The following is a 21,206-nucleotide window of genomic DNA, read 5'->3' as shown; positions in this document are numbered from 1 at the left end:
CTCCTCGGATTCCCTCACTGCCACCCTCCACCAGTACCCCTCATCTCTCTGTAGAGCCCCTCCACCCCATGACCTCTTCCTCGGATTCCCTCACTGTCACCCAGGGCACAAGTCCTAAAAAAAGAAGTGGGGGGACAACAGGAAATGACGTCACGAAAGGTGGCTTGCACCATCAGACTCATTGACTCCCCTTGCTCACCCCTTAGATGCTATTGCATCAGAGAAGCCAGCGTGTGAGCAGCCTTCTGAATGAGCTCCGATCTCGCCCCAGAGAGGCCAAAGAGTGAATGTGTGGCTCCATTTGCTCCAGTTATCAAGCTCCCGGTAAAATAAGTGGGGGGACGCCGTCCACCCGCATGGTACCCCGTCTCGAGCCCTGCTGTCACAGTCCACCAGTGCCCCTCCTCACTCCATAGCCCCTCCCGCTACCTCCTCCTCAGATTCCCTCACTGCCACCCTCCACCAGTGCCCCTCATCGCTCCGTAGCCCCTCTCTCATATGCATTTTATTTGTTGTACTGCGCTACTCATACCAGTGTAGTGTGTGTCAGTACTTTACACCACGCACACTTTATACAGAGACAATGAATCATACAAGTATGTAAATCAGTCTACAGGGAATGTTACATAAGCCAATGAGGATTACAGGGTGTATAAATCACATATCATCCATACAGGTGGGCAGTATATTTTAAGAGGGTTTGGTCTGGGGAAACACAACCTTAGGATTTAAAGAGTATTCCGTGGGGGTCAGCTTTACTGATAAAATGAATATCTGCCCAGACATACTCATTTTAGCAACATTAGAATAATGAAAGACTGAGGAAGTTCTAACTATATCACATAACAAAAAAAGCGAAGTTCTAACTATACCATTCATGTTTGTATGCAGCTCTTTGGTGACAGTTCATTGGTCACTGTCCTGTGTTAGGATTTTAACCTCTTCTATGCCCATGACGAGATAGTCTCGTCATGGAGCACGGTTGCGCTGTGCCCATGACGAGACTATCTCGTCATGAACCCCGCCCGCTAATGCAACGCCCGGCACAGGGCGGGGAAAGGGCGGGGCACTGAAGGGGTTAACTTCTGAACTGCAAGTAGCACAAGGATCTCTGTGACAAAGGCGTAACCCACTGAGCTTCCACAGAAAATACAGTTCATCGGCACTTAAAAACTACTAACAGACAAATGATTGCTCTCCAGCAGGATCATTAATCACCAGCGTTATCTGGGCATTTTGTATTGTCTTATTGTTGTCCTGCATCAGCCATGACAATGATAAAAACTGTTTAAATGAAGCGCACACAAAGTAGATGTCCTACTGGGCCTCTGCAGAGTTTCAAAAGAAAAACCAAATAGGAACACATTCTCTTTCCTACTACTCCTTTGTGTCACAGCCTGATGTGATAAGCAGCTGCAGGGGTCAGGAAAGGTGAATAGGAATAAACAAACTTATTTTCTCCTGTGCTACATAGAAAAAGAAATATCCACGCAGCAGAACAGTAGGCAAAGGTTACCCTTGTCAATGAAAGGATTTGTCGCCTTTCGCCATTTGGAGATGAAGGGGTGAAAAAACAAAGCCTCGTTAACACGTAAATGGTCTTTTAAAGACCTGTGAAGTACTCGGGTGCGGCTGCGATAATCTCTAAACTGTCTGTCTCTGTGTGTGTGTGTACGCCCGGGAAGCTGTCCCAGCTTGGGCGCACAGACAGCCCTATGAGCCCAATGCCTTGTGCGCCTGCCTTCAAGCCCTCATTGCGAGGGCCAAGGCTCCTGTTTGGGTGGGCCTGGCCCACCCGCTAGAACCGGGCCTGAACCATAGGGGAATCTCCGTGGAAAGGGTGAGCAGGTCACGTCCATTGCGACCTGTGTTTGTCATATGACGTCACATGCCTAATTTCGGGTATCTTTGCACCGTCAGAAGCTGCCACTGGGACCTACTGATGCCACGCCCCCCCCCTCCCCGTGGACCTTTAAGGTGTGCATGAAACGGAGGTTATCAGACCTCTGGCACGACAGATGTGCGAAGGCCTCCAGCCCACGAGCTTAGGGCCCATATAGCTGGCGGCGCCATCGGACAGCGAGGTCTCGGTGTGAGGATAAAGACCCCCTGGCGGGGGGGTGGGGGCGGCTTGGGAACAAGTAAAGACGGCCCCTACCTGCATGCGTGAGGTCCAAGTCCAGGGTCCCCCGGCGTGGCTCCCAAAACTAGCCAATCAGTCTTAAGGTGGGGAGTGGGCATTTATCCAGGGGTAGCGCTGAAGTTCGCCCAGGGCGGGATGTGCGTCCTTATCCAGGGTCCAGCACCGTTCATGTAAATTGCAGCTCATAGGGGCGCAGAAATTAACATTATACTAACACAAAGGATCACAATCGGCCCCGTACCTGTGCACAATTAAGAAAAGAAAAGCAGAGTCTCCAACACAGCGTGTGCTAAAGCACACGTTGTGTTGGAGACACTGTTGGAGACACTGTTTTTCCTTTCTTAACAGTGCAAGCTGCGGGGCTGATTGTGACCCTTTGAGGTAGTATTCATGTTAATTGCAGCGCACACGGGTTCCGCAATTAACATGAATATGGTTTTACAGGATTAGATGTCGTTGTGTGCGCGCTAAATTAAGCGCAATGCGCGCTTGGGGTGACTTCGGTGGGCGCGCGCGCCCGCGCGGCTTATTGGGAACAGTGGTGCAAACATATATTTTCTGAGTATCATTTTCAAAAAACATGGCCAGGTCAATCAGTGCTCGTGGGCAGCAATCAAACCTATCTTTTCGTAATTTTCAAATGAGTTTATTGCTGTTCTCACAGCGCATGTAAACATGTCAGTTAGAAGCTTCATTTACTGTTTCCACGCATAGGGTGCCTCCTTCTGGTTCCATTGTACAACTACAAACACTGGTAATTTTGCCGCTCAGATGAGAATGTACTGAGTTTTTGTGGTGCTTTTCTTAAAACCATTCTTCTTCTCACAGGTGAACGCGAACGGGGTGGTGTCCTTCGGGGTGGCCGTCTCCCAGTACACCTCGTATCCTTTTCCTCTCCCCGATGGACGAGCTTTCGTGGCGCCATTCTGGGCAGATGTGGACAACCGCATTGCAGGAGACGTGTTCTACCGAGAGTCCAGAGACGCCGCTCTCCTGCAGCGAGCTTCGTCTGACATCCAACGCTACTTTGACCTCTCCACATTCGATGCCACCTGGCTGTACATCGTCACCTGGGACAAGGTGGCATATTATGGGTCGGCGTCCTCCAAGGTAATTACATTGTGCTTCTGCTATACTCATGAACTTGAGGGAATGTGACCCCCAGGGGAAGTAAGGTCGACAGACCAGTCTTCCCCTGGGGTGTTCGCGCGATAGTAGGACAGGGAATTAGAGGTGGGATAAGGGGTGGGGTCTAGGTTAGGTGATAAAGGGGGCTGGGAGAGGAAGTTCTTCCTCTTCCTGTCACCAGCGCCCCAGGGTGGGTTAGGAGTTCTGTTTGGCCACCCGCCCACCCTACAATTTTGGTGGAAGGATCGGGTGTAAGTTATAAAGCGTGCCAGTTTAGGACGGGTTGAGAGTGTGTGTGGCAGTACTTGGGAGGGGGGGGGAGTCCATGACGGGCATACTCACCCTTCCGGGGAGGGGGATACAGGTGCAAGGTGGTGGTGCGTCATACAGGAGTGCGATGGATGGAGATGATGGAGGAGGTTGGAAGAGAAGTGATGAAGCGAATGGGATAAGTGAGGAGGTTGCTGTGTGATGCGGGAGTGAGTATTTGGAGTATGGGAGAGAATGGAAGGATGAGAGATATGTCGTTGGGGATTGTTGGGGGGTTTGATTGATGTTTTGTAGGCTGTATGGTTTTAGGTTTAAACCTATTATAACTGATAAAACCCCACCGAAAGGAAAATAGCCATCACTGGTGTAAACATATAAACACTGAAAAAACACCTTTGCAACCACAAACTAAGTGTCATTCAAAGAAAGGAAAAGATGAGTGAAAGAGACATTTTGATTTCTTCCTGAAGGGGCCAATACAATGTAACTTTGTTATGCAAGGTAGCATCAAGAAAGACTGGACTAACTTTATTCTGCTTGATTTTTGTTGTTTAGGGATGTCACTAAAACATTGTCTCTTCTTCCTTCTGTTTTTTTGAGTTTTGTGGTCTTTGGTCTAAAGATGCAGTGTTTAGAAGCATGTTGTCTTATTTAGTTATTTTATAAACTGTAGAGAATCTGGAAATATCAAAATCATATTTGATATTTTGGTTACATTTGGCTGGTTCCATGAGAATCTTTCCTAATTTGTACCATCACATTTACCCACAGACAGAGAATGGGTGAAATCCTTTGATACATCAGCCCCCTTTTCTAGTAAGTCATTGTTGATTGCAAGTGAATTGCCAAACACCCCAAGCTTTAAACATTCAATGCAAGATGAAGGGACTGGTATATGTGAAAAAAAATGTTGTCACCAAGCATCTGAGATAGTGGTGAAAACATAACACCAGACGTTTGGTAAAAATGGAACGCAGTATCGCTTGGAATGCTGCTGCAAAAAGTTCCTACCAAGTTAAATAAAGATTGGAGTGATATTGTTTGTATTTTCACTCAGTAATTCAGCTAAGTAAGTCAAAAAGTTGTATGATGGTCTGTCAAAATCGATACTTAAGCTGAAGTGCTTCCCTGTAAGAGATCCTTGTCACTTGCTAGACGGTATGCTGAAAACATCTTTATAATCTTCACAGTTAATGAAGAATGCTATTGACTTTGTAGTCCATTCTGGTGCAGTAAAAACGTATTTGGACCTCATATACCTCATTAGTGCAGAAAGCAAACAATAATTAAAATTAAATTAAAATTCCATAAACACCGTAAAAACACTGTTTCTGTTGTTTTTAATGGCGCGAAAATGTGTAACCACTGATAACCACTGTTTTTTAAGGTATTGAAAAAACTGAAAAAACCCCACCAGAATTTCCCAAAAATAGAAACTGAAAACAGGAAAGCCTAATGTTTTGTTATGGTTGTTCAACCCTGTCCTAATAAATGGCCTTTTACGCTAACGAATTGCGTGGAGTGGTTATTGCACGATGGGGCCGACACTGCACGGTGCTCACAGCACATGGCTCAGTAAAAGTTGTTTGCGAAAAAACAGTATGTGATAGTGGTACAACCAACAGCAGATCGTTTGACTCGGTGAAAATCACCCTACACAGTGTGACGCTGACCTTAGACAATACACAGAAGTCGGAGGAGCTTATTTACACGCCCATTGAGCTGCACGTGCGTCATTTTTCCCCATTTTGAAAGTGACGCACGGGCGGCGCAGGGGGCTTGTAAATAAGCCCCTCAGTATGTAAGGGTTCTCAGAATTCCTCAATACAAACACACCGCGCCTCCATATCATCATCTATATGCTGAAATTCAATAATTAAAATTATACTCACATCTTCAAAATAGGAATAAAAAAGTAAGACATGCAAATGAGATTGAATGCTGCAATGGTGATGTTATAAATCCAGATGCGAGTCTGTAATTGCCAAACTCGCAAGGCCTTCTGGGCTAATGACACTGATACGGCAGTGTTGATAAACACTAGACCTGATGATTCATTGTTAGCTAGGATAGCATTGGAACTGTGTGTCCTGCTCTGACCTTTGTCTTTTCGCACCACCTCTGTGTTATTACAGGTGAACACATTCCAGGCTGTACTCATCTCTGATGGTGTCATGGACTTTATGCTGCTGAACTATGACGTCATCATGTGGACGACAGGCACTGCAAGCGGCGGCGATCGAAATACGGGGTTAGGAGGCACACAGGCACAGGTACGCAGATTTGTCCAACACATGAATATTTTACACAGTGAATAAAACTTTGGAAGTGATCCATTTTTCATCATCCTATTAATATGAATCTTGATGGTGAATGGACCATTCTTCATAAAGTGTCATAGGCACTTTGACAGTCACAAATTAGGCAAAGTGAAACTGTTTGCCTGCAAAGGTGACCGAAGTCATGAGACTGAGAAGATGGGAGAAGCTTACTGACTTTGCCTACGGCCTATTTTTCCTGGAGTGGGTCTGATCTCTGCAGCTGTATGTCCCATCCAGCTAGGCTGGGGCTTCAGGCTGCAAGGAATATTGACTTTCCGCTCTTACGGGCTACAGAAGCTCTGAGGGACAGTGCGGCAGCAGGGCAATAGGCACTGCTCAGCAGCCTCCTACCTCTCATTCTTTGCTGCTGGAAGACGCACCCTGGCACTTCAAGCCTCGGCGATGAAGACAGATGACCAGAATATGCACATTAAAAAGGCACTTACCTGCTGGGGCTGCATTCCTCCTCGCCATGGCCGCTCCCCTTCCTCGTCCGACGTACAACGTAGGGGTTTCCAATAGGCCAGGACGGCAAGGACGCAGAAGGAGAGCGGCCACGGCGAGGAGGAGGCAGCCACAGCAGGTAAATGCCTTTAAAAAAATATATTATTAATTAGGGAGGGGGAAGGAGTGGAGAAGAGTTTTTTTCCAACTCAGTGGAACTCTGCGTAGAGACACTATGCCAGCTCCGCCCAGGCTTAGTTTTAAACTGCCATGTTGACCTGGTAAGTGCACCCACTTGCCAGGCCCTAACCTACCCTTTTCTCAAATGTAAGGTACCTCTGAGGTAGGCCCAATGTACCCCCATGGGCAAGGTGCAGTGTATGTGAAATATAGGACATGTACTGGTGTGTGTTACATGTCGTGATAGTGAAATACTGTGCATTTCGTTTTTTACTATTGAAAGGCTGTCTGTCCAATAGGTTTAAATAGGAGCTGCCTTGTAACATCTTGCAAGTGTAACTTTCCATTGGGACAAGATGGAGAAATGGAGTTTAGTCTTAATGAACTCAGAATTTAATAACACACCTTTTAGTGACGGGGGTTTTTAAATCGTGTGTTGAAAATAACACTTTTAGAATGTGGGCCTTTTCCTGCTTTACCATTCTGTGTGCCTCTGCCTGATGGTGTATTCACTGTCTGGTTTTGGAGTGACAGGAGCTGGGGATGTGCATTCACTCTAGACAGTCACAAGGGGGGGCGAAGTGTGCCTGCCTTTCCTAGGTGACTCATAGTTAGGCTAAAAAGACCTTTCTGCATTTAGAGTGGTGGGAGAGTTTTCACTATCACCTGAATAGGTTGTGTCTCCTATGCACAATGCTGTCTCCACCTCCTGCGGTCAAGCTGGCCAGGGAGGACAGAACTGGTTTGTACTGAGCTCATGGACCCTGAAACAAAGAGAACAATGAGAAAATGGGGTATCAGTATTCGACCTAAAACCCCAGAACTTTAGATCACTTCTGGAAACAAGAGGACCCTGCCAAGAGAAGAGCTGTGTGAGGAGTGCTGCTTTTTCTGTGTGAGGGGTGGGTTGGCCTGCAATTGCTGCTTCTATCTGCAGGAAGAGGAAAAGGACTGACTCCTTTTGCCCTGCTGTGGTATCCTGCTTGAGAAGGTCTCCAAGGGCTTGTGTGTGCTTGACTCTTTTTGGAAGTCTCAGGAAAATCAAAGACTTCAAAGGATACTTACTGGATCAAAAAGGAACCTGCCTACATTCATGCCCGAAATCCCCTTAGAGGCAAGATGGCGTCCGAGTGAAACGGCATCGTTCGCGTTCTCCCTGCCTAGTTACTGCATAGTTATTTCAATGGGATCTGCGTCTCCTTCAGTCTAAGCGGTTGATGTGCGGAATGACAACCCCGTGATTAACCCGGGCACTACCAGTGAAAGAACTCTGGGCTGAGATGGAGTGAGGGAGTCTGATGTTTCGACTGAAGAGAGGCTGAGGGGAAAGTTCTATTACCTGTAATGTGGCCAGATCTTCGGTGTCTATTCCGCCGGTCACTCCTATACGCTTGGCGGCACTCAGCTGTTTCGTGTTGCGGTTTAGCGTTGGGCCTTCGGTCTGAGCTGGACTGTGTCTCTCTGGGAAGGAACGCTGTGGAGTTCAGCGATCTTGAGGGCCAGGCAGTTGTTTGCTTTCCCTGTTTTCAACCGCAGCGACAGCAGCAGCCGAAAGTACAGGGGAAAGTGCAGTATTTGAAACAAAGCACAAACATTGAAAATATTATGCCCTCCAAAAATCTGGCTGTTTCTAAATTCCGGAGCAGAAGAAATGCGAGGACTACCGCAGCAATGCAGGACACTGCATCTCAGGAGAGGGTTAGAGGTATTGAAGATATTTGAAATCCCGGAAATCTTGGAACTAATCTGCCATCTGAAATCAGCCAGAACCCAGTACAGGTAATTCATGACTCTATTGACTCTAATAGCGCCTTAAACGTTGCTCAGCTCAATTTGACAGAACCCAGGCACAAATCCATTCATGATAATACTCACGAAGTAATAGGGGATTTTGGGGGATGTAGTTCTGAGACTACTCCCAAAATCCCTGATATGTTTGCTCTAAAAAAAAACATAAAAACTACCAAGACCAGTAAAGGCTCATGTTCTAAGGTTGACACTGTTTTACAAAATGAGACAGTTCTGGATAAGAAAGTGGGTAATAATACTGACAAGGCCGTACCCGGAGATAACGACATTCACTCTCTGGTACTCCCACACCAGAGTGCTGAGTTGCTCGAACCCGTACCCGAAGTTGCTGAGACCCCATTCCTAATTGAGGATACTGAATCAGTCGACTCTGCTGGTAATTTTTATTCTATGACCGACCTGTCGGTGGCTTTGGATTCAGAAAGTCAGATGGCCCAGGTGGCTCAAGCGGAATGGAGAGATGATCTAAGCGGCAGGAGTGCGGGCTCATTGCCGGAGTCACTGAGTCTGGATGATCATGAGAGTGGGAGCGATGAGGAGGAGTCTCAGGATGGGGATGATGACGCTCCCCAACACAGAGTAGATAATGGTACTGTTGAAACCACAGTAGTTGCAGTGGATGGGGTAGACGGAACCAGCTCTTTGAATATGATGGCAGATAAATATTCTACGACTCCAGCTACCACACTAGAAACACTTTGTCAACTTATGATCCAGCACCGGGAGGAGACAAGGGCAGAAAACCTACGTACACAGGGTGCTGTCCGGCGTCTCCAGAACAATCTTAGGAAGGTTGCAAAATCTTGTGGTGAGATGACTGCTAGAGTGATTGAAGCTGAAGGTAGAATATCAGCAATTGAAGACACTGTGACAAATCTGCAAAAGCAAATTACCTCAATGGCTGGATTGAGAGATGAAATAAACTGGAATCTGGTTGATTTGGAAAATAGGTCACGCCGGAACAATCTCCGAATCCTAGGGGTTCCTGAGGGAAGCGAAGCAGGGAATATAAGGCAATTTGTCATTGATATGTTTTCTGAAGCTTTCCCTGAGTTAGTACAATGGAAATGGAATATTGAACTTCAACGGGTACACAGGTTTCCATTTCAGAGAAACTCCAGGTCTGACTCTAATGCAAAACCTAGGGCAATTCTGATCTGCCTTAATAACTTTCTTGCAAGAGAGGCTCTTTATGACTTGGCCAGGCCTGACCGGAAAAGAAGGGGAAAGGGTGTGGATTTTTTCGTTCAACCAGACTATTGCCATGTCACTGTTGAGCAACGTTGGCAGTTTCGACAACTAATCCCTGCTTTTCAAGATAAAGGTGCTCAGGCTTTCTTGTTGAATCCCTCTAAGCTTAAGGTGATATTTAAGGAGAGATCTTACTATCTGACCTCAGTAACTGCCGCCAAAGACCTTCTGGCTTCTTTTTGAATTGACTGAATATTTGAATATTTGTTGTATAATTGGTATCCTTTCCCAAGATCAAGTTGGGTAAAAAAATGAAGAACGAGGGAGGAGGAGAGTAAGAGACCTTAGAATAAAAAATAGGCTCATAGTTTAAAAAAAAAAATGTTTGGCTCCATAATGATGGACTAATATGGCAATATTAATATTACTAATTTTTGGAGCCATATCGAATGGGTGATAATAGAGTCATTAAGAAGGTTTATTAAGAAAGATGATGGCAGGGAGACTTTAGATGCTTTTTCTCACTCCATCGTTTTTAGGGACTGTTAGTCCCTATGCCTCTAGTGGGTTGGGTTCAAGGAGGTGGGGTAGGGGAAGGGGGGGGGCGGAGGGGGGAGGTCACTAAGGTGGGCAGGGGGGTGCAAGCAAAATCAGAAAAAAGAAAAAATGAGTGATGGTTTGATTTTTGTTTTAGTGATGATTTTCGTTTTTTTTTGGTTTGAGGATGATGTAAAAAGGCCTTCAATATTGAACATAGATAATCAAATGGTATATTGTCAGAGGCTTATTAGGATGAACAGTGTGGAACACTATATAATTATTAAAGATGGCTAAGCTTCGGGTTTGTTCATGGAATATTTGTGGAATTAATAATAGAAAGAAAAGGGGCGTATGTAATCAGATTATACAGACTATGAAGGCAGACATAATCTGCCTTCAAGAGACTCACCTTATGTGGAGTAACAGACATCTATTTAAAGATCTGGGGCTGCAATTACTTGCTTGTACTAAGCAAGGAACTACTACAAAAGGGGTGGCAATTCTTATGAAGCATGGGAGAGGTTGCTTGAAACGCACAAAGGTCGATCAGTATGGGAGATGGGCGATAATAGAAATACAAATTGATGCTAAATTATGGACAATATGTTCAGTTTATGCTCCAAATTCAGATGACCCTGAGATTCTGAATTACCTGAGTGTCGAATTGGCTGATTGGCCCCCGTCACTTATATTTTGTGGGGACCTAAACATGCATCTTGATGGGGGATGGACATATCTGGCAATTCATTATACTTTGGATCAAAAAAGAGGGTATTTAAAGCATTAAAAGGCCTAATCTCGGAGTATGGGTTAAGGGATGTAGGATATGCAAAAAATCCTTTATCACCTGGATTTACTTTCTTTTCTAATCCTCATCAGAAATTTGTACGAATAGATTATTTCTTTTTAGATTCTAGACTTATTAGTAATACTACAGTTGAAATTTTTCCTCGAATAATATCGGATCATAATCCGATATTAATAGAAATAACTACGGAGGATAGTCCTAATCTAACAATAAGATCCTGGTCATTTGACCGCAAACTGCTAGCAGACCCACTCTATATCGACACAATGAAGAAATGGATTAAAGAGTTTTTTCTCTTCAATAGAGGGAGTACATCCCCCCAGATTGTGTTGGATGCTTTTAAAGCTGGTGTGCGTGGTCAAACACTCCTATTCAATTAAGAAACAACGGCATATAAAAGAGAAAATCGATGAAAATATTAATTTAGTAAGAGAATGGGAAAAAAAATTAATGACAGCCATTCTTAGTCAGCAAGATACTGAACAAATTAAGACTACCCTTGATATATATAAGGCCAAGGTCTATGAAATATTTGCAGATAAACTTTCGGAACAGGTAGCAACATTTAGATCTCGAGTTTATGAAATGGGAGAGAATGCTGGTAAAATTCTAGCTAAGAGAACCAGAGAGAAGGATATTTCTAATAATATTAGTGCTATACAAGATGAAGCCGGTAAGATTCATAGACATCCGGATAAAATTTTAGAGGTATTCCGGCAATTTTACTATCATCTTTATAAGGATGATGGCTTGATATATTCTTCAGATTTATTAATAAATTTTCTTGGAGAAAATCATTTCTCAAAGTTGTCTGACCAACAAATCTCGTTTTTGGAAGCAGATATTACATGGGAGGAAATAGAAGCAGCACTGCTTTCTTTGGCTATGGGAAAAGCTATGGGACCTGATGGCCTGCCTCTCGAGTTTTTTAGGATTTTTAGAAATATCCTACAGGAAGATTTGTTGACCACATTTCAGGAAGCTCAGAGGGGGCATCCACCATCTTCTTGGAACCAATCTATTTTGATGGCATTTCTTAAAAAGGATAAACCACCCCTGAACCCAGCGTCATTCAGACCAATATCCCTGATAAATGCCGACAGTAAAGTTTTCTCTAAAATATTGGCCACCCGCATGTCAACAGTGATACCATCTATTGTGTCACGATGGCAACATGGGTTTATCCCTAATAGGGATACGGCGGACCATGTCCGAAGAGTCATCGCTATGATGGACTGGGCACAAGCAACTAACACGCCATTGGGAGTCACCCTGTTGGATGCCGAAAAGGCATTCGACAGGGTGGCCTGGCCGTATCTTTGGGATATTTTGGCTTTGAAAGGCTTTGGGCCAAAAATGATAGATGCATTAAAATCTCTATATCAATAACCAACATCATCCGTAGAACTTGGATCTAACATCTCTAGGCCGTTCGGTATTTTTCGGGGCACCCGTCAAGGTTGCCCATCATCTCCATTACTGTTTTCTATATATATTGATATTTATCTCAATAAGTTAAATCAAGAGAGGGCAATAAAACCAGTGGATGTAGCAGGTATTTCATATAGGGCATTGGCTTATGCTGACGATGTAGTGGTCCTTACTACAGATATTACAAGCGCAATGCCTAAAGTTGAAGAGATAGCAGTTGAGTTTGGAACTTTTTCGGGTTATAGGCTAAATTCTTCAAAGACTCAGATCTTATTTGTTGGCCAGAACCCACCTACACATCTCAACATAGTCCCCATTGCAACCTATCTTGGAATTAAAATCACTACCCCGATTTCTGATATTCCTAAACTTAACTTTACCCCTATCCTTAAAAAAGCAAATACAACACTGGAATGCATTGATCATTTACATCTTTGTTTGCATGGGAGAAACAATGTCTTAAAAATGTTGATTCTTCCTCGGTTTTTGTATCTTTTTCGAACAATACCTTTGGAGTTTCCTATAGAATTTTTCAAACAAATGGATAGCATGGCTGGGAGATTTTTATGGGGATATAGACGTCATCGAAGAGCCTTTAAAAAACTGATTCTCCCAAAGGCCAGAGGAGGCTGGAATACTCCACATTTTTTATTTTATTATCTAGCTTCTATACTTCAATTTATTAATCCTCTAATTATTGGCTCTAAAGCTCCACTTAATGATGCACACTCTCCTTCTATATATTAATTTTTTTGGGGGGTCGAAGCTCGTGGCTGTCTTTTGAAGAATATTGAACCTAGTTACTTTAAGAAAATTAAATTTAAGACTATAACTGCTGCATATCGGGCATGGAGAATTATAAAAAGATATGTGGAGATCCCAAAAATTATGAGTTTGAGTTTGAGTTTGAGTTTAAAAATTCTTATATAGCGCTCTTACACCAGCGGTTTCATGGCGCTGTAAACTGGCAGATCTCCTCTAGACAAGGAAAGGAGGTCGGGTAACAGAGGATTAAATGAAGATTTTGCTAAAGAAGTAGGCTTTAAGTTTCTTTCGAAACTGGGAGTATAGGGTTAGGGATCTGAGATCAAGGGGTAATGAGTTCCAAAGGATTGGGGCAAGAGTCGCAAATTTTGAGCCCCCCCACTTTTTCCGGCGAAACCGGGGAACTATCAGGAGGGATTGGGAAGAAGATCGGAGCTCCCTAGTTGGCAAGTAGGGGATAATCTCCGAGGAAATAAATGCAGGGGCCGTACCCAATCGAGCCTGGTAAGTGATAGATGCAAGCTTGAATTGGATGCGTTCCCGGACCGGAAGCCAATGTAAAAGTTTCAGCAGGGGGGTGACATGTGAGGATTTAGGAAGGTTAAAGACCAGCCGAGCCGCCTGGTTTTGGATCATCTGCAACCGCCTGAGACTATATGCAGGTATACCTGCATATAGGGCGTTGCCATAATCCAGGCGGGAGATGACCATCGCAAGGACGATCAACTTCAAGGCCTCAAAGGTGAAAAATCGAGAGACCCTGCGGATGGTACGAAGAGACAAAAAAGAGGAAGAAACCACAGAACTAACCTGGGAGTGGAGGGTAAGGTGAGAGTTGAGTTTAATACCAAGGGTTTTGACCGAAGTAGAGGGGACCGGAGAGGGACCAAGGGAAGGGGGCCAAAAGAGTGAAGACCAGGGACTGGAACAACCACCCGTCAACACCAACTCGGTCTTATCAGGGTTGAGTTTCAGGTGGTTGAAATCCATCCAGTCCCTGATGAAAATCATAGTAGACTGGAAATTAGAGATAGAAGCAGAAGAAGAGGACAGATTGAAGACAAGTTGGAGGTCATCCGCATAGTTATATACGGAGACCTCCATTTGTTGTAAAGAAAAAATGAGGGGAGAAATGTAAAGATTAAACAGAAGAGGTGAAAGGGAGGACCCTTGGGGGACCCCGCACAGAACTTTCCGAAAGTCCGCAGTAAAGTCACCCAGGCGAACTGCCTGGGTGCGGTCCCTCAGGAAGGAGGACAACCAAATCAGGGCCGTACCCCCGATCCCCGCCGCCGCGACACGGGAGAGTAAGATGGTATGGTCCACCGTGTCGAAGGCGGCAGAGAGATCGAGGAGGACCAATGCCTGGAATTGATTGGTGTCCCTCCCCTCCCTGAGGTTGTCAAGGACCGAAAGAACTACGGACTCCGTAGAGTGTGCGGGGCGAAAACCAGCCTGGCGGGCAGCCAATACCCCATTTTCTTCCACAAAGGTGCTCAGAGACCTGGTGACATGGCGCTCGAGCACCTTCGCCAAAAATGGTAGGAGAGAAATGGGGCGAAAGTTGGCTGGGATCGAGGGGTCTGCGCCAGGTTTTTTTAAAATGGGTAAAATGATAGCCGATTTCAAGGGGTTGGGAACAACCCCCTGAGAAAGTGAACTGTTCAGTAAGTGAAGGGGAGGATCAGGGCAAGAAATGTAAATGTGACGTAGTATATGAGCGGGACAGGTGTCAAGGGGAGAGCCAGATTTTACAAGGGGGATTAAGGATGTGAAGGATTCCTTAGTCAGAAGAGGGAGAGAGTTTAGTTGTCCTTGGGAAGGAGGACACTGAGGATCAACAAAAGACGGGGAAGGTGCAGGGATATTAGCTTTAATGGCAGCAATTTTATCAATGAAAAAGCTGTTCAGAGAATGACAAAGGGCAAGGGAAGGAGAGGGCTTAAGAGTGGTACGATCTGAAAAGGCTAGGTTCTGAACAATCGAGAAAATTTCCCTAGGTTGGTTCTCGGCTGTGAGGATCTTGGAGGAGAAATAGGCCGTTTTAGCGGCCAAGATGGCATTCTTATATTGAGCAAAAAGGGTGGTAAAATCGGCTCTTAAGATGGGACAATAGTTTCTCCTCCAAGCCCTCTCAGCACGGCGTACCGATAACTTGATGGTTTTCAAGTCATCGGTAAACCACAGGTTGGCATCTTTCTCTCGCTTGGACGTCAGACGTTTCAAGGGGGCAATGGACTCGCTGGCTGAGGAGAGCCATTGTTCAATGCTATTAACCTGAGCCGAAGTGGAAAGCCCATGTAAGACGGGATAGGACGCACTTAAGAGAGCTGATAAGTTAGCCGGGTCAACTCTACTCCACGAGCGGACCCAGACATTATTAGGAAGGGGGGCCCTAACTGGAGAACTGATAGGAAGAACAAAAGAAATCAGGTGATGATCAATCAATTATGATATATACTCCGCTCATATCTAAGCATATTTTTCCATTTATTTTTAGGGATCATGTCATGAAAAAATGGAGTAACTTAGGAATTAACTATTTAGGTGATCTTTGGGATAATCATGATATGATTTCTTTTCAAGATCTTCAAATTAAATTTAATGTTCCAAAATCTGATTATTTTAAATATTTTCAGTTACATAGTTATTTTAAAACTCTATCACCTGATGAGTGCTCAGGGCTAAAGAAAATATCTTTGATTGAATCTCTATATACTAAACGAAGGATTGGCTTCTTCTATAATCAATTAATTGAATTCTGTAAGGATGATATCCCTTTAATACTGGACCGCTGGGCACATAAATTGGGTATGACAAATGTGTCGGTGGAAGATTCCATTCATATGGCCAATGCTATCCTATTGACAGGCAGATCACGCACCCAGCACTATATGGTTATATTTGATCTATATCATACTCCGGAAAAACTTTTTAAATGGGGTGCTACATCTGGGTCGGCCTGTAAGAGATGCTCATTTGAAGCAGCTGACGCATGTCATATGTTTTTTCATTGTCCATGTCTTTCGTTAATAATTACTGAAATACAAACATTCATGTCTAAAATCTTTGATAGTAATATTATATTAACTGCAGAATTGGTACTTATAGGGATCTCATCTGACAATATGGATGTTGACAGGAAACCGTTGATCTTTATTTGCATGTCTCTTTTTCGTGCCTGTATTACTCAGGATTGGATAAACCCAGACCCTCCGTTATTTTATACATGGAGGGCACGTCTTCTGGCGAAGTACAATTTGGAACATGCTATTTATGCGGCAAAAAGTTGTAAAAAAAGATTGCAGGGTGAAAAAATATGGGCCCCGGTACTGCATTGGATTCAGGCAGAATTGGCTGTCTAAGGGGGAGGGAGGGAGAAAAGGGGGGAGGAAGGAAGGAAGGAAAGGGGAGAAAAGAGAGAATTTTTTTTGTGTTTTTTTTTCCCTTTTTTTGTTTCTTTTTCTTGGTGATTGATATGATTTTTTTTCCATGTTCCTCTGGATAATGCATTACATTGATATATGCCCTGATTATGTTTTTATATTCATATTAACTGTATTTTGTCTCTGATTTGCTTGCAATAAAACTAATAAAATCAAAAAAAAAAAAAGGAACCTGCCTGCAGAGCTATGTGAGAAGTGCTGCCCCTGATGTGTATGGGTTGGGTCCGCCTGCAGTTGCTGCTACTGTCTGGAGCAGGAGAAGGACTGGACTGTTCTTTGCCTTTTCTTTTACAAAGTTAGCCTGTGTTGAGCGCTGTGTTCTGCAACTTTGCTCTGAGAAACCAGCCAGAGGAGTGTTTGGAGACTAGCACTTGGTGAGCACCTTTGTGTTTGTGCCTGAGCCCGAAGAGTGGGCTCATTCTGCCGTAAAGCATGTGGGGAGCACTTTCTGGTCGTTATCAGCTTCTCACTCTCCAGCATGGGAGAGGCACCGCACCAGCAAAGGCAACCCCAGGTAGAGGTGTTTGTGGCTTTTCTAGTGTTGCTTATAATATCAATGTTAAAAATATTGACCCAGTAAATATTTTTGGATATATTTTTGTTTTTTAGGATAAAATATTTTGTAATGTCTTAATTTTTTTTATCTTTGTGTTTATAATGTATTTTATTTAGAGTTTTAGAAGTTTTTTTATTTAATACATTTTTAAAATTTCTATTGTTTAATCGTTTTCATGTATGTTTATTAATTATAGAAAATATATTTTTAGTTGTAGTATTTTGGGGTAATAGGGAGTAAGGGTGGAGAGATTTTTTTAAAATGTATATTTAAGTTTTTCTTTGTAAGTTACACTTTTTTCAAATATGTAAATTATATTTCGTAAAACATTGTTTATTAAAAGTTACATTTATTTTCATATTTTCTGTCAAATAAATTATATTTTAAGTTTATTTTATAAAATGAACCTGTTATAACTGTATAAATTATTTAAAATGTCGAAAAAATTTAGAACTTTTTGACAAAATATTAAAAAAAATGTTTAATGTAAAAGTTAAAGAAATTCTTTACACAATGCATCTAGTAAATGTACTAATTTGTAATAATTATAATTTATTTAGTTCAAAGTTTATGTATGGTTTATAATATTATTTATACATTTGAAAACATTATTATTAAATAAAAATATATTCTATATAAATATATTGTTTTAATTTTACATTTGTATATAAATGTTAGTAGTTGAAAAATAGTGGTTTATGATATTAATATTTTTGAATTTAATCATTTACTGAAATAGTGCCTCCAGACCCACACAGTGATTTGCCGCCCTTTATAAATTATTGATTTGTTTGATTGAAAGTTTGATAATCTGTACTATTAGTAGTGTATTGTGCATTTTTAAATAGAATATTCCAAGTAAAAAGTCGTATTTAGAATTGCATACAAGAGTTGTAGATTTTAGTTATTTATAGCTTCCTTAGGTGAGTTTGGATTGGAGTTGGAATTGTAAATGTCACCCCTTTAGTGTCCAACAACTTCCTCAATATGGTTAGACAGGAGGGGGGATTAGTAAATTTCCCCACTTTAGTGTCCAACACCTTCCCAAATATGGTTAGACAGTGGGAATAGTGATGTCACCCCTTTAGTGTCCAACAACTTCACCAATTTGGTTTATATTGGAGTGGGAATAGTAAATGTTACCCGCTTAGTGTCCAACATCTTCCCAAATATGGTTAGGCTGGAGTGGGAAGAGTAAATGTGACCCTTATAGTGTCCCCCACATTCTATAAGTTGGTTTAGATTGGAGTGAGAATAGTAAATGTCAACTCTTTAGTGTCCAGCACATTCCCCAAGTTGTTTTACATTGGTGTAGAAATAGTAAATGTCACGCTTTTAGTGTGCAACACCTTCCCCAAGTTGGTTTATGTCGGAGTGGGAATAGTCAATGTCAACTTATTAGTATATACAATTATCACAACATATAGTATAATAAAAAAATATCACACATATTTTTCATATTTTATATTTTCATAATCTTTATTTGTTGTACAGTGTAACATTTTGTTAAATATATTTTGATATAAAAATAATAGTAATTATAAAGGTAAGTAAATTAAATATATACTTTTTTTTAAAAAGACAGATATATCAGATCTTATAGATATTTGTATAATGTTTATTTTCAAATGTAATTTTACATTGAATATAATTTTGACACATTTTACATGTTTTCATATATTTTTTAAATATTATTTAACATATTTCCAATTAGTATATTTTAAATAAGGGCATATATTTAATACAAAAATGTAATTTATACTTTACAAATTCATCCACATCGACATCCACACAGAGTCTATTTCAATGCCCAGAAATTCTAAGCAAGTAGCTGTCCCCACTGTCCTCCCCGGCGCCAGCGGGACCCCAAGAGCCCGCATGAGCACGCAAAATTCCTGCAATGCCCGTGCACACTTCTGAGACCCAGCCGCGCCCAGGAAGAGAAAGTCATCCAGGTAGTGCATGACCTGCTGATGCCCGGTTGCCTGCCTCATTACCCATTCCAAGAAGGAACTGAACGTCTCGAAATAGGCACACGAGATCGAACAACCCATGGGCATGCATTTGTCCATGTAATACTTCCCATCAAACTTGAACGCCAAAAGGTGGTGATCCCCCTGATGCACAGGGAGAAGACAAAATGCAGACTCTATGTCAGACTTGGCCATCAATGCCCCTGAACCCAGGCCCCTAAGCAACACCACCGCTTGGTCAAAAGAGGCATATTTTACACTGCAGACATTCTCATCTATAGCATCATTCAAGGATCCCCCCTTGGGGCTGAGAGATTATGAATGAGTCTATATTCGCCTTTCTCTTTTTTAGGGACAACACCAAGTGGGGAACAAACAAAGTTGGGCACTGGCACCTCATCAAATGGTCCTGCTATCCTACCCAGGCGTAATTCTTTTATAATTTTTGCAGCCACTACCCCTTGATTATGCATTACAGACAGTTGGTTCCTGCACTCAGTCTTACCGGTGTACCCTCCTGCCGGTATCCTGAAACCCCAAGAAAATCCCTCCTGAAGTAATTTAGCCGCTGCGTGATCTGGGTATCTGTTCAGCCAGGGAATCATTGCCATGACATCAATGGGGGTGTGTGATACTAAACCCTCCTCTTGTCTATTCAGGTTTCCTTCTCCCCCTGGAGCCCTGGTTGCCACCCTTAAATCTGCAGGAGGTCTCGGGGTGTGAGGGGTGCCCACACAAGGAACAGGCTTGGCCGGGTATATTTTCTGTGCACCAGTTGCCCCCATCGCTGCTGCCCCCCCATTTATCTGATTGTACCATGACAGGGAATCCACCATATCCCATGCTAAAGAGGGATTAAATTCTTTAGCTTTCCTGAATGAAATGTCATATTCCTTCCACCCGTTCCCCACTTGTGTCTTGCTCCACATGGCAATCCTGCTCTGGTAGCAGGCCATTTCTGCTTGTAAATTGGGCGACCTTTCAGCTGTAATGGCACTGAACACGGAAAAGGCCCTCATCCAGTTAACAAATGTCTCCTCAACTCTGAACTTAACCAACTCTATTCTCTATTCACTGGGCAACATCCATTCCTTTTGTGACTTGGCATATTCAAGTTCCCTACTATCAATCAGCAAGGAGAATATGTTGATATATTTGCCCGCGCAGATCATCTCTTTCACAGCCTGAGACACATGCTGCCCCAAATTCTCCTTCCTTGAGGGCATAGCACCATCCTTAAGTAATGGCAAAGCCACCTCCTTACCACTGTCAATGCCTTGTGACGTAGCACCATCCTTCTTTGCCGTCTGCTCGCTGGCGGAACCTGTTAGGGGAGTAATTGGTGCCAATGGTGCCCCTTCCCCCGCCCTGGCCAACTTAATCATCTCAACCAGTTTCAAGGCTTCCGCTGAATGACCTTGAGAGCATGGCAATACCCCCCCTAACTGTAACCAGGGTAAAACGGCGGCTATCTGGGATGCCAATTCCACCGGAACAACGTTATTCGGGGGGGGGTTGGGACCCCGACGGGGGCAATGTTCACGGGTAGGGCAACCGGCAATGCTGGCGTAAGAGGAGCTGGCCCAGCTGGTGCCATTGGGGGCATCACGGGAGCATCCTTAGGCACTCCCCCTGGCATTCCCTCCCCCTCAGCTGTATTCTTGGGCGTTGTGCTTGCAGTTTTCTTAGACTTGCCCCTCTTAGGAGGGGTGACAAAATCACCTCTAGGCTGTGGTGGGTTGATTATCCTTCTTGGCCTGCCTTGCGGACCAGGAGGCCCATCCAACCTCTGATTAATTTCTGCCACACTCCTACCTAACTCATCTACCTTAACCAAGCGCCTATCAATCGCCGTCATCCTGCGCATCATAGTCTGCATCATTTGCTCCATGCGGGCACTCTTATTAACTCGTGCCCCCGGCATATTCCACAATACGCCATGCAATCTAATCCTAGCCAACCCAGGCAATTGTACCTTCTTTCTGATGGAGGATATGAAGATGGCCGTAAGCACCATGCAACTGTGACCGCAAATCACAACAAGCTAGTCTTAGCATGTGGGCGAGCGCCAACCCCTCGTAGGAAGGTCTCAAGCCCTGCGGCCCCCCAGAAGCAATGAAGTGCAGGCCCGCCTCACTCCCCTTACCACCGATGACCCGTGATCTGTTGTCTGCCACTGGAAAAAACCCACAGTCAAGCTT

General features: G+C 43.5%; 1 protein-coding gene across 1 annotated transcript in view; it reads left to right on the top strand.

The window, feature by feature from the left end:
- Window positions 1-21,206, top strand: part of LOC146809308 (alpha-tectorin-like) — a 332,591-nt gene that overhangs the window by 137,842 nt on the left and 173,543 nt on the right. The window contains exons 5-6 of the mRNA XM_085616115.1: window positions 2,972-3,253; window positions 5,677-5,814. Of these exons, the coding sequence (XP_085472241.1) occupies window positions 2,972-3,253; window positions 5,677-5,814 (420 nt within the window). The remainder of the gene's footprint in view (window positions 1-2,971; window positions 3,254-5,676; window positions 5,815-21,206) is intronic.

The sequence above is a fragment of the Triturus cristatus genome, chromosome 7 (assembly GCF_964204655.1).
Source record: "Triturus cristatus chromosome 7, aTriCri1.1, whole genome shotgun sequence".
NCBI classification, from domain to species: domain Eukaryota; kingdom Metazoa; phylum Chordata; class Amphibia; order Caudata; family Salamandridae; genus Triturus; species Triturus cristatus.
This window is presented reverse-complemented; position numbering and strand designations above follow the sequence as displayed.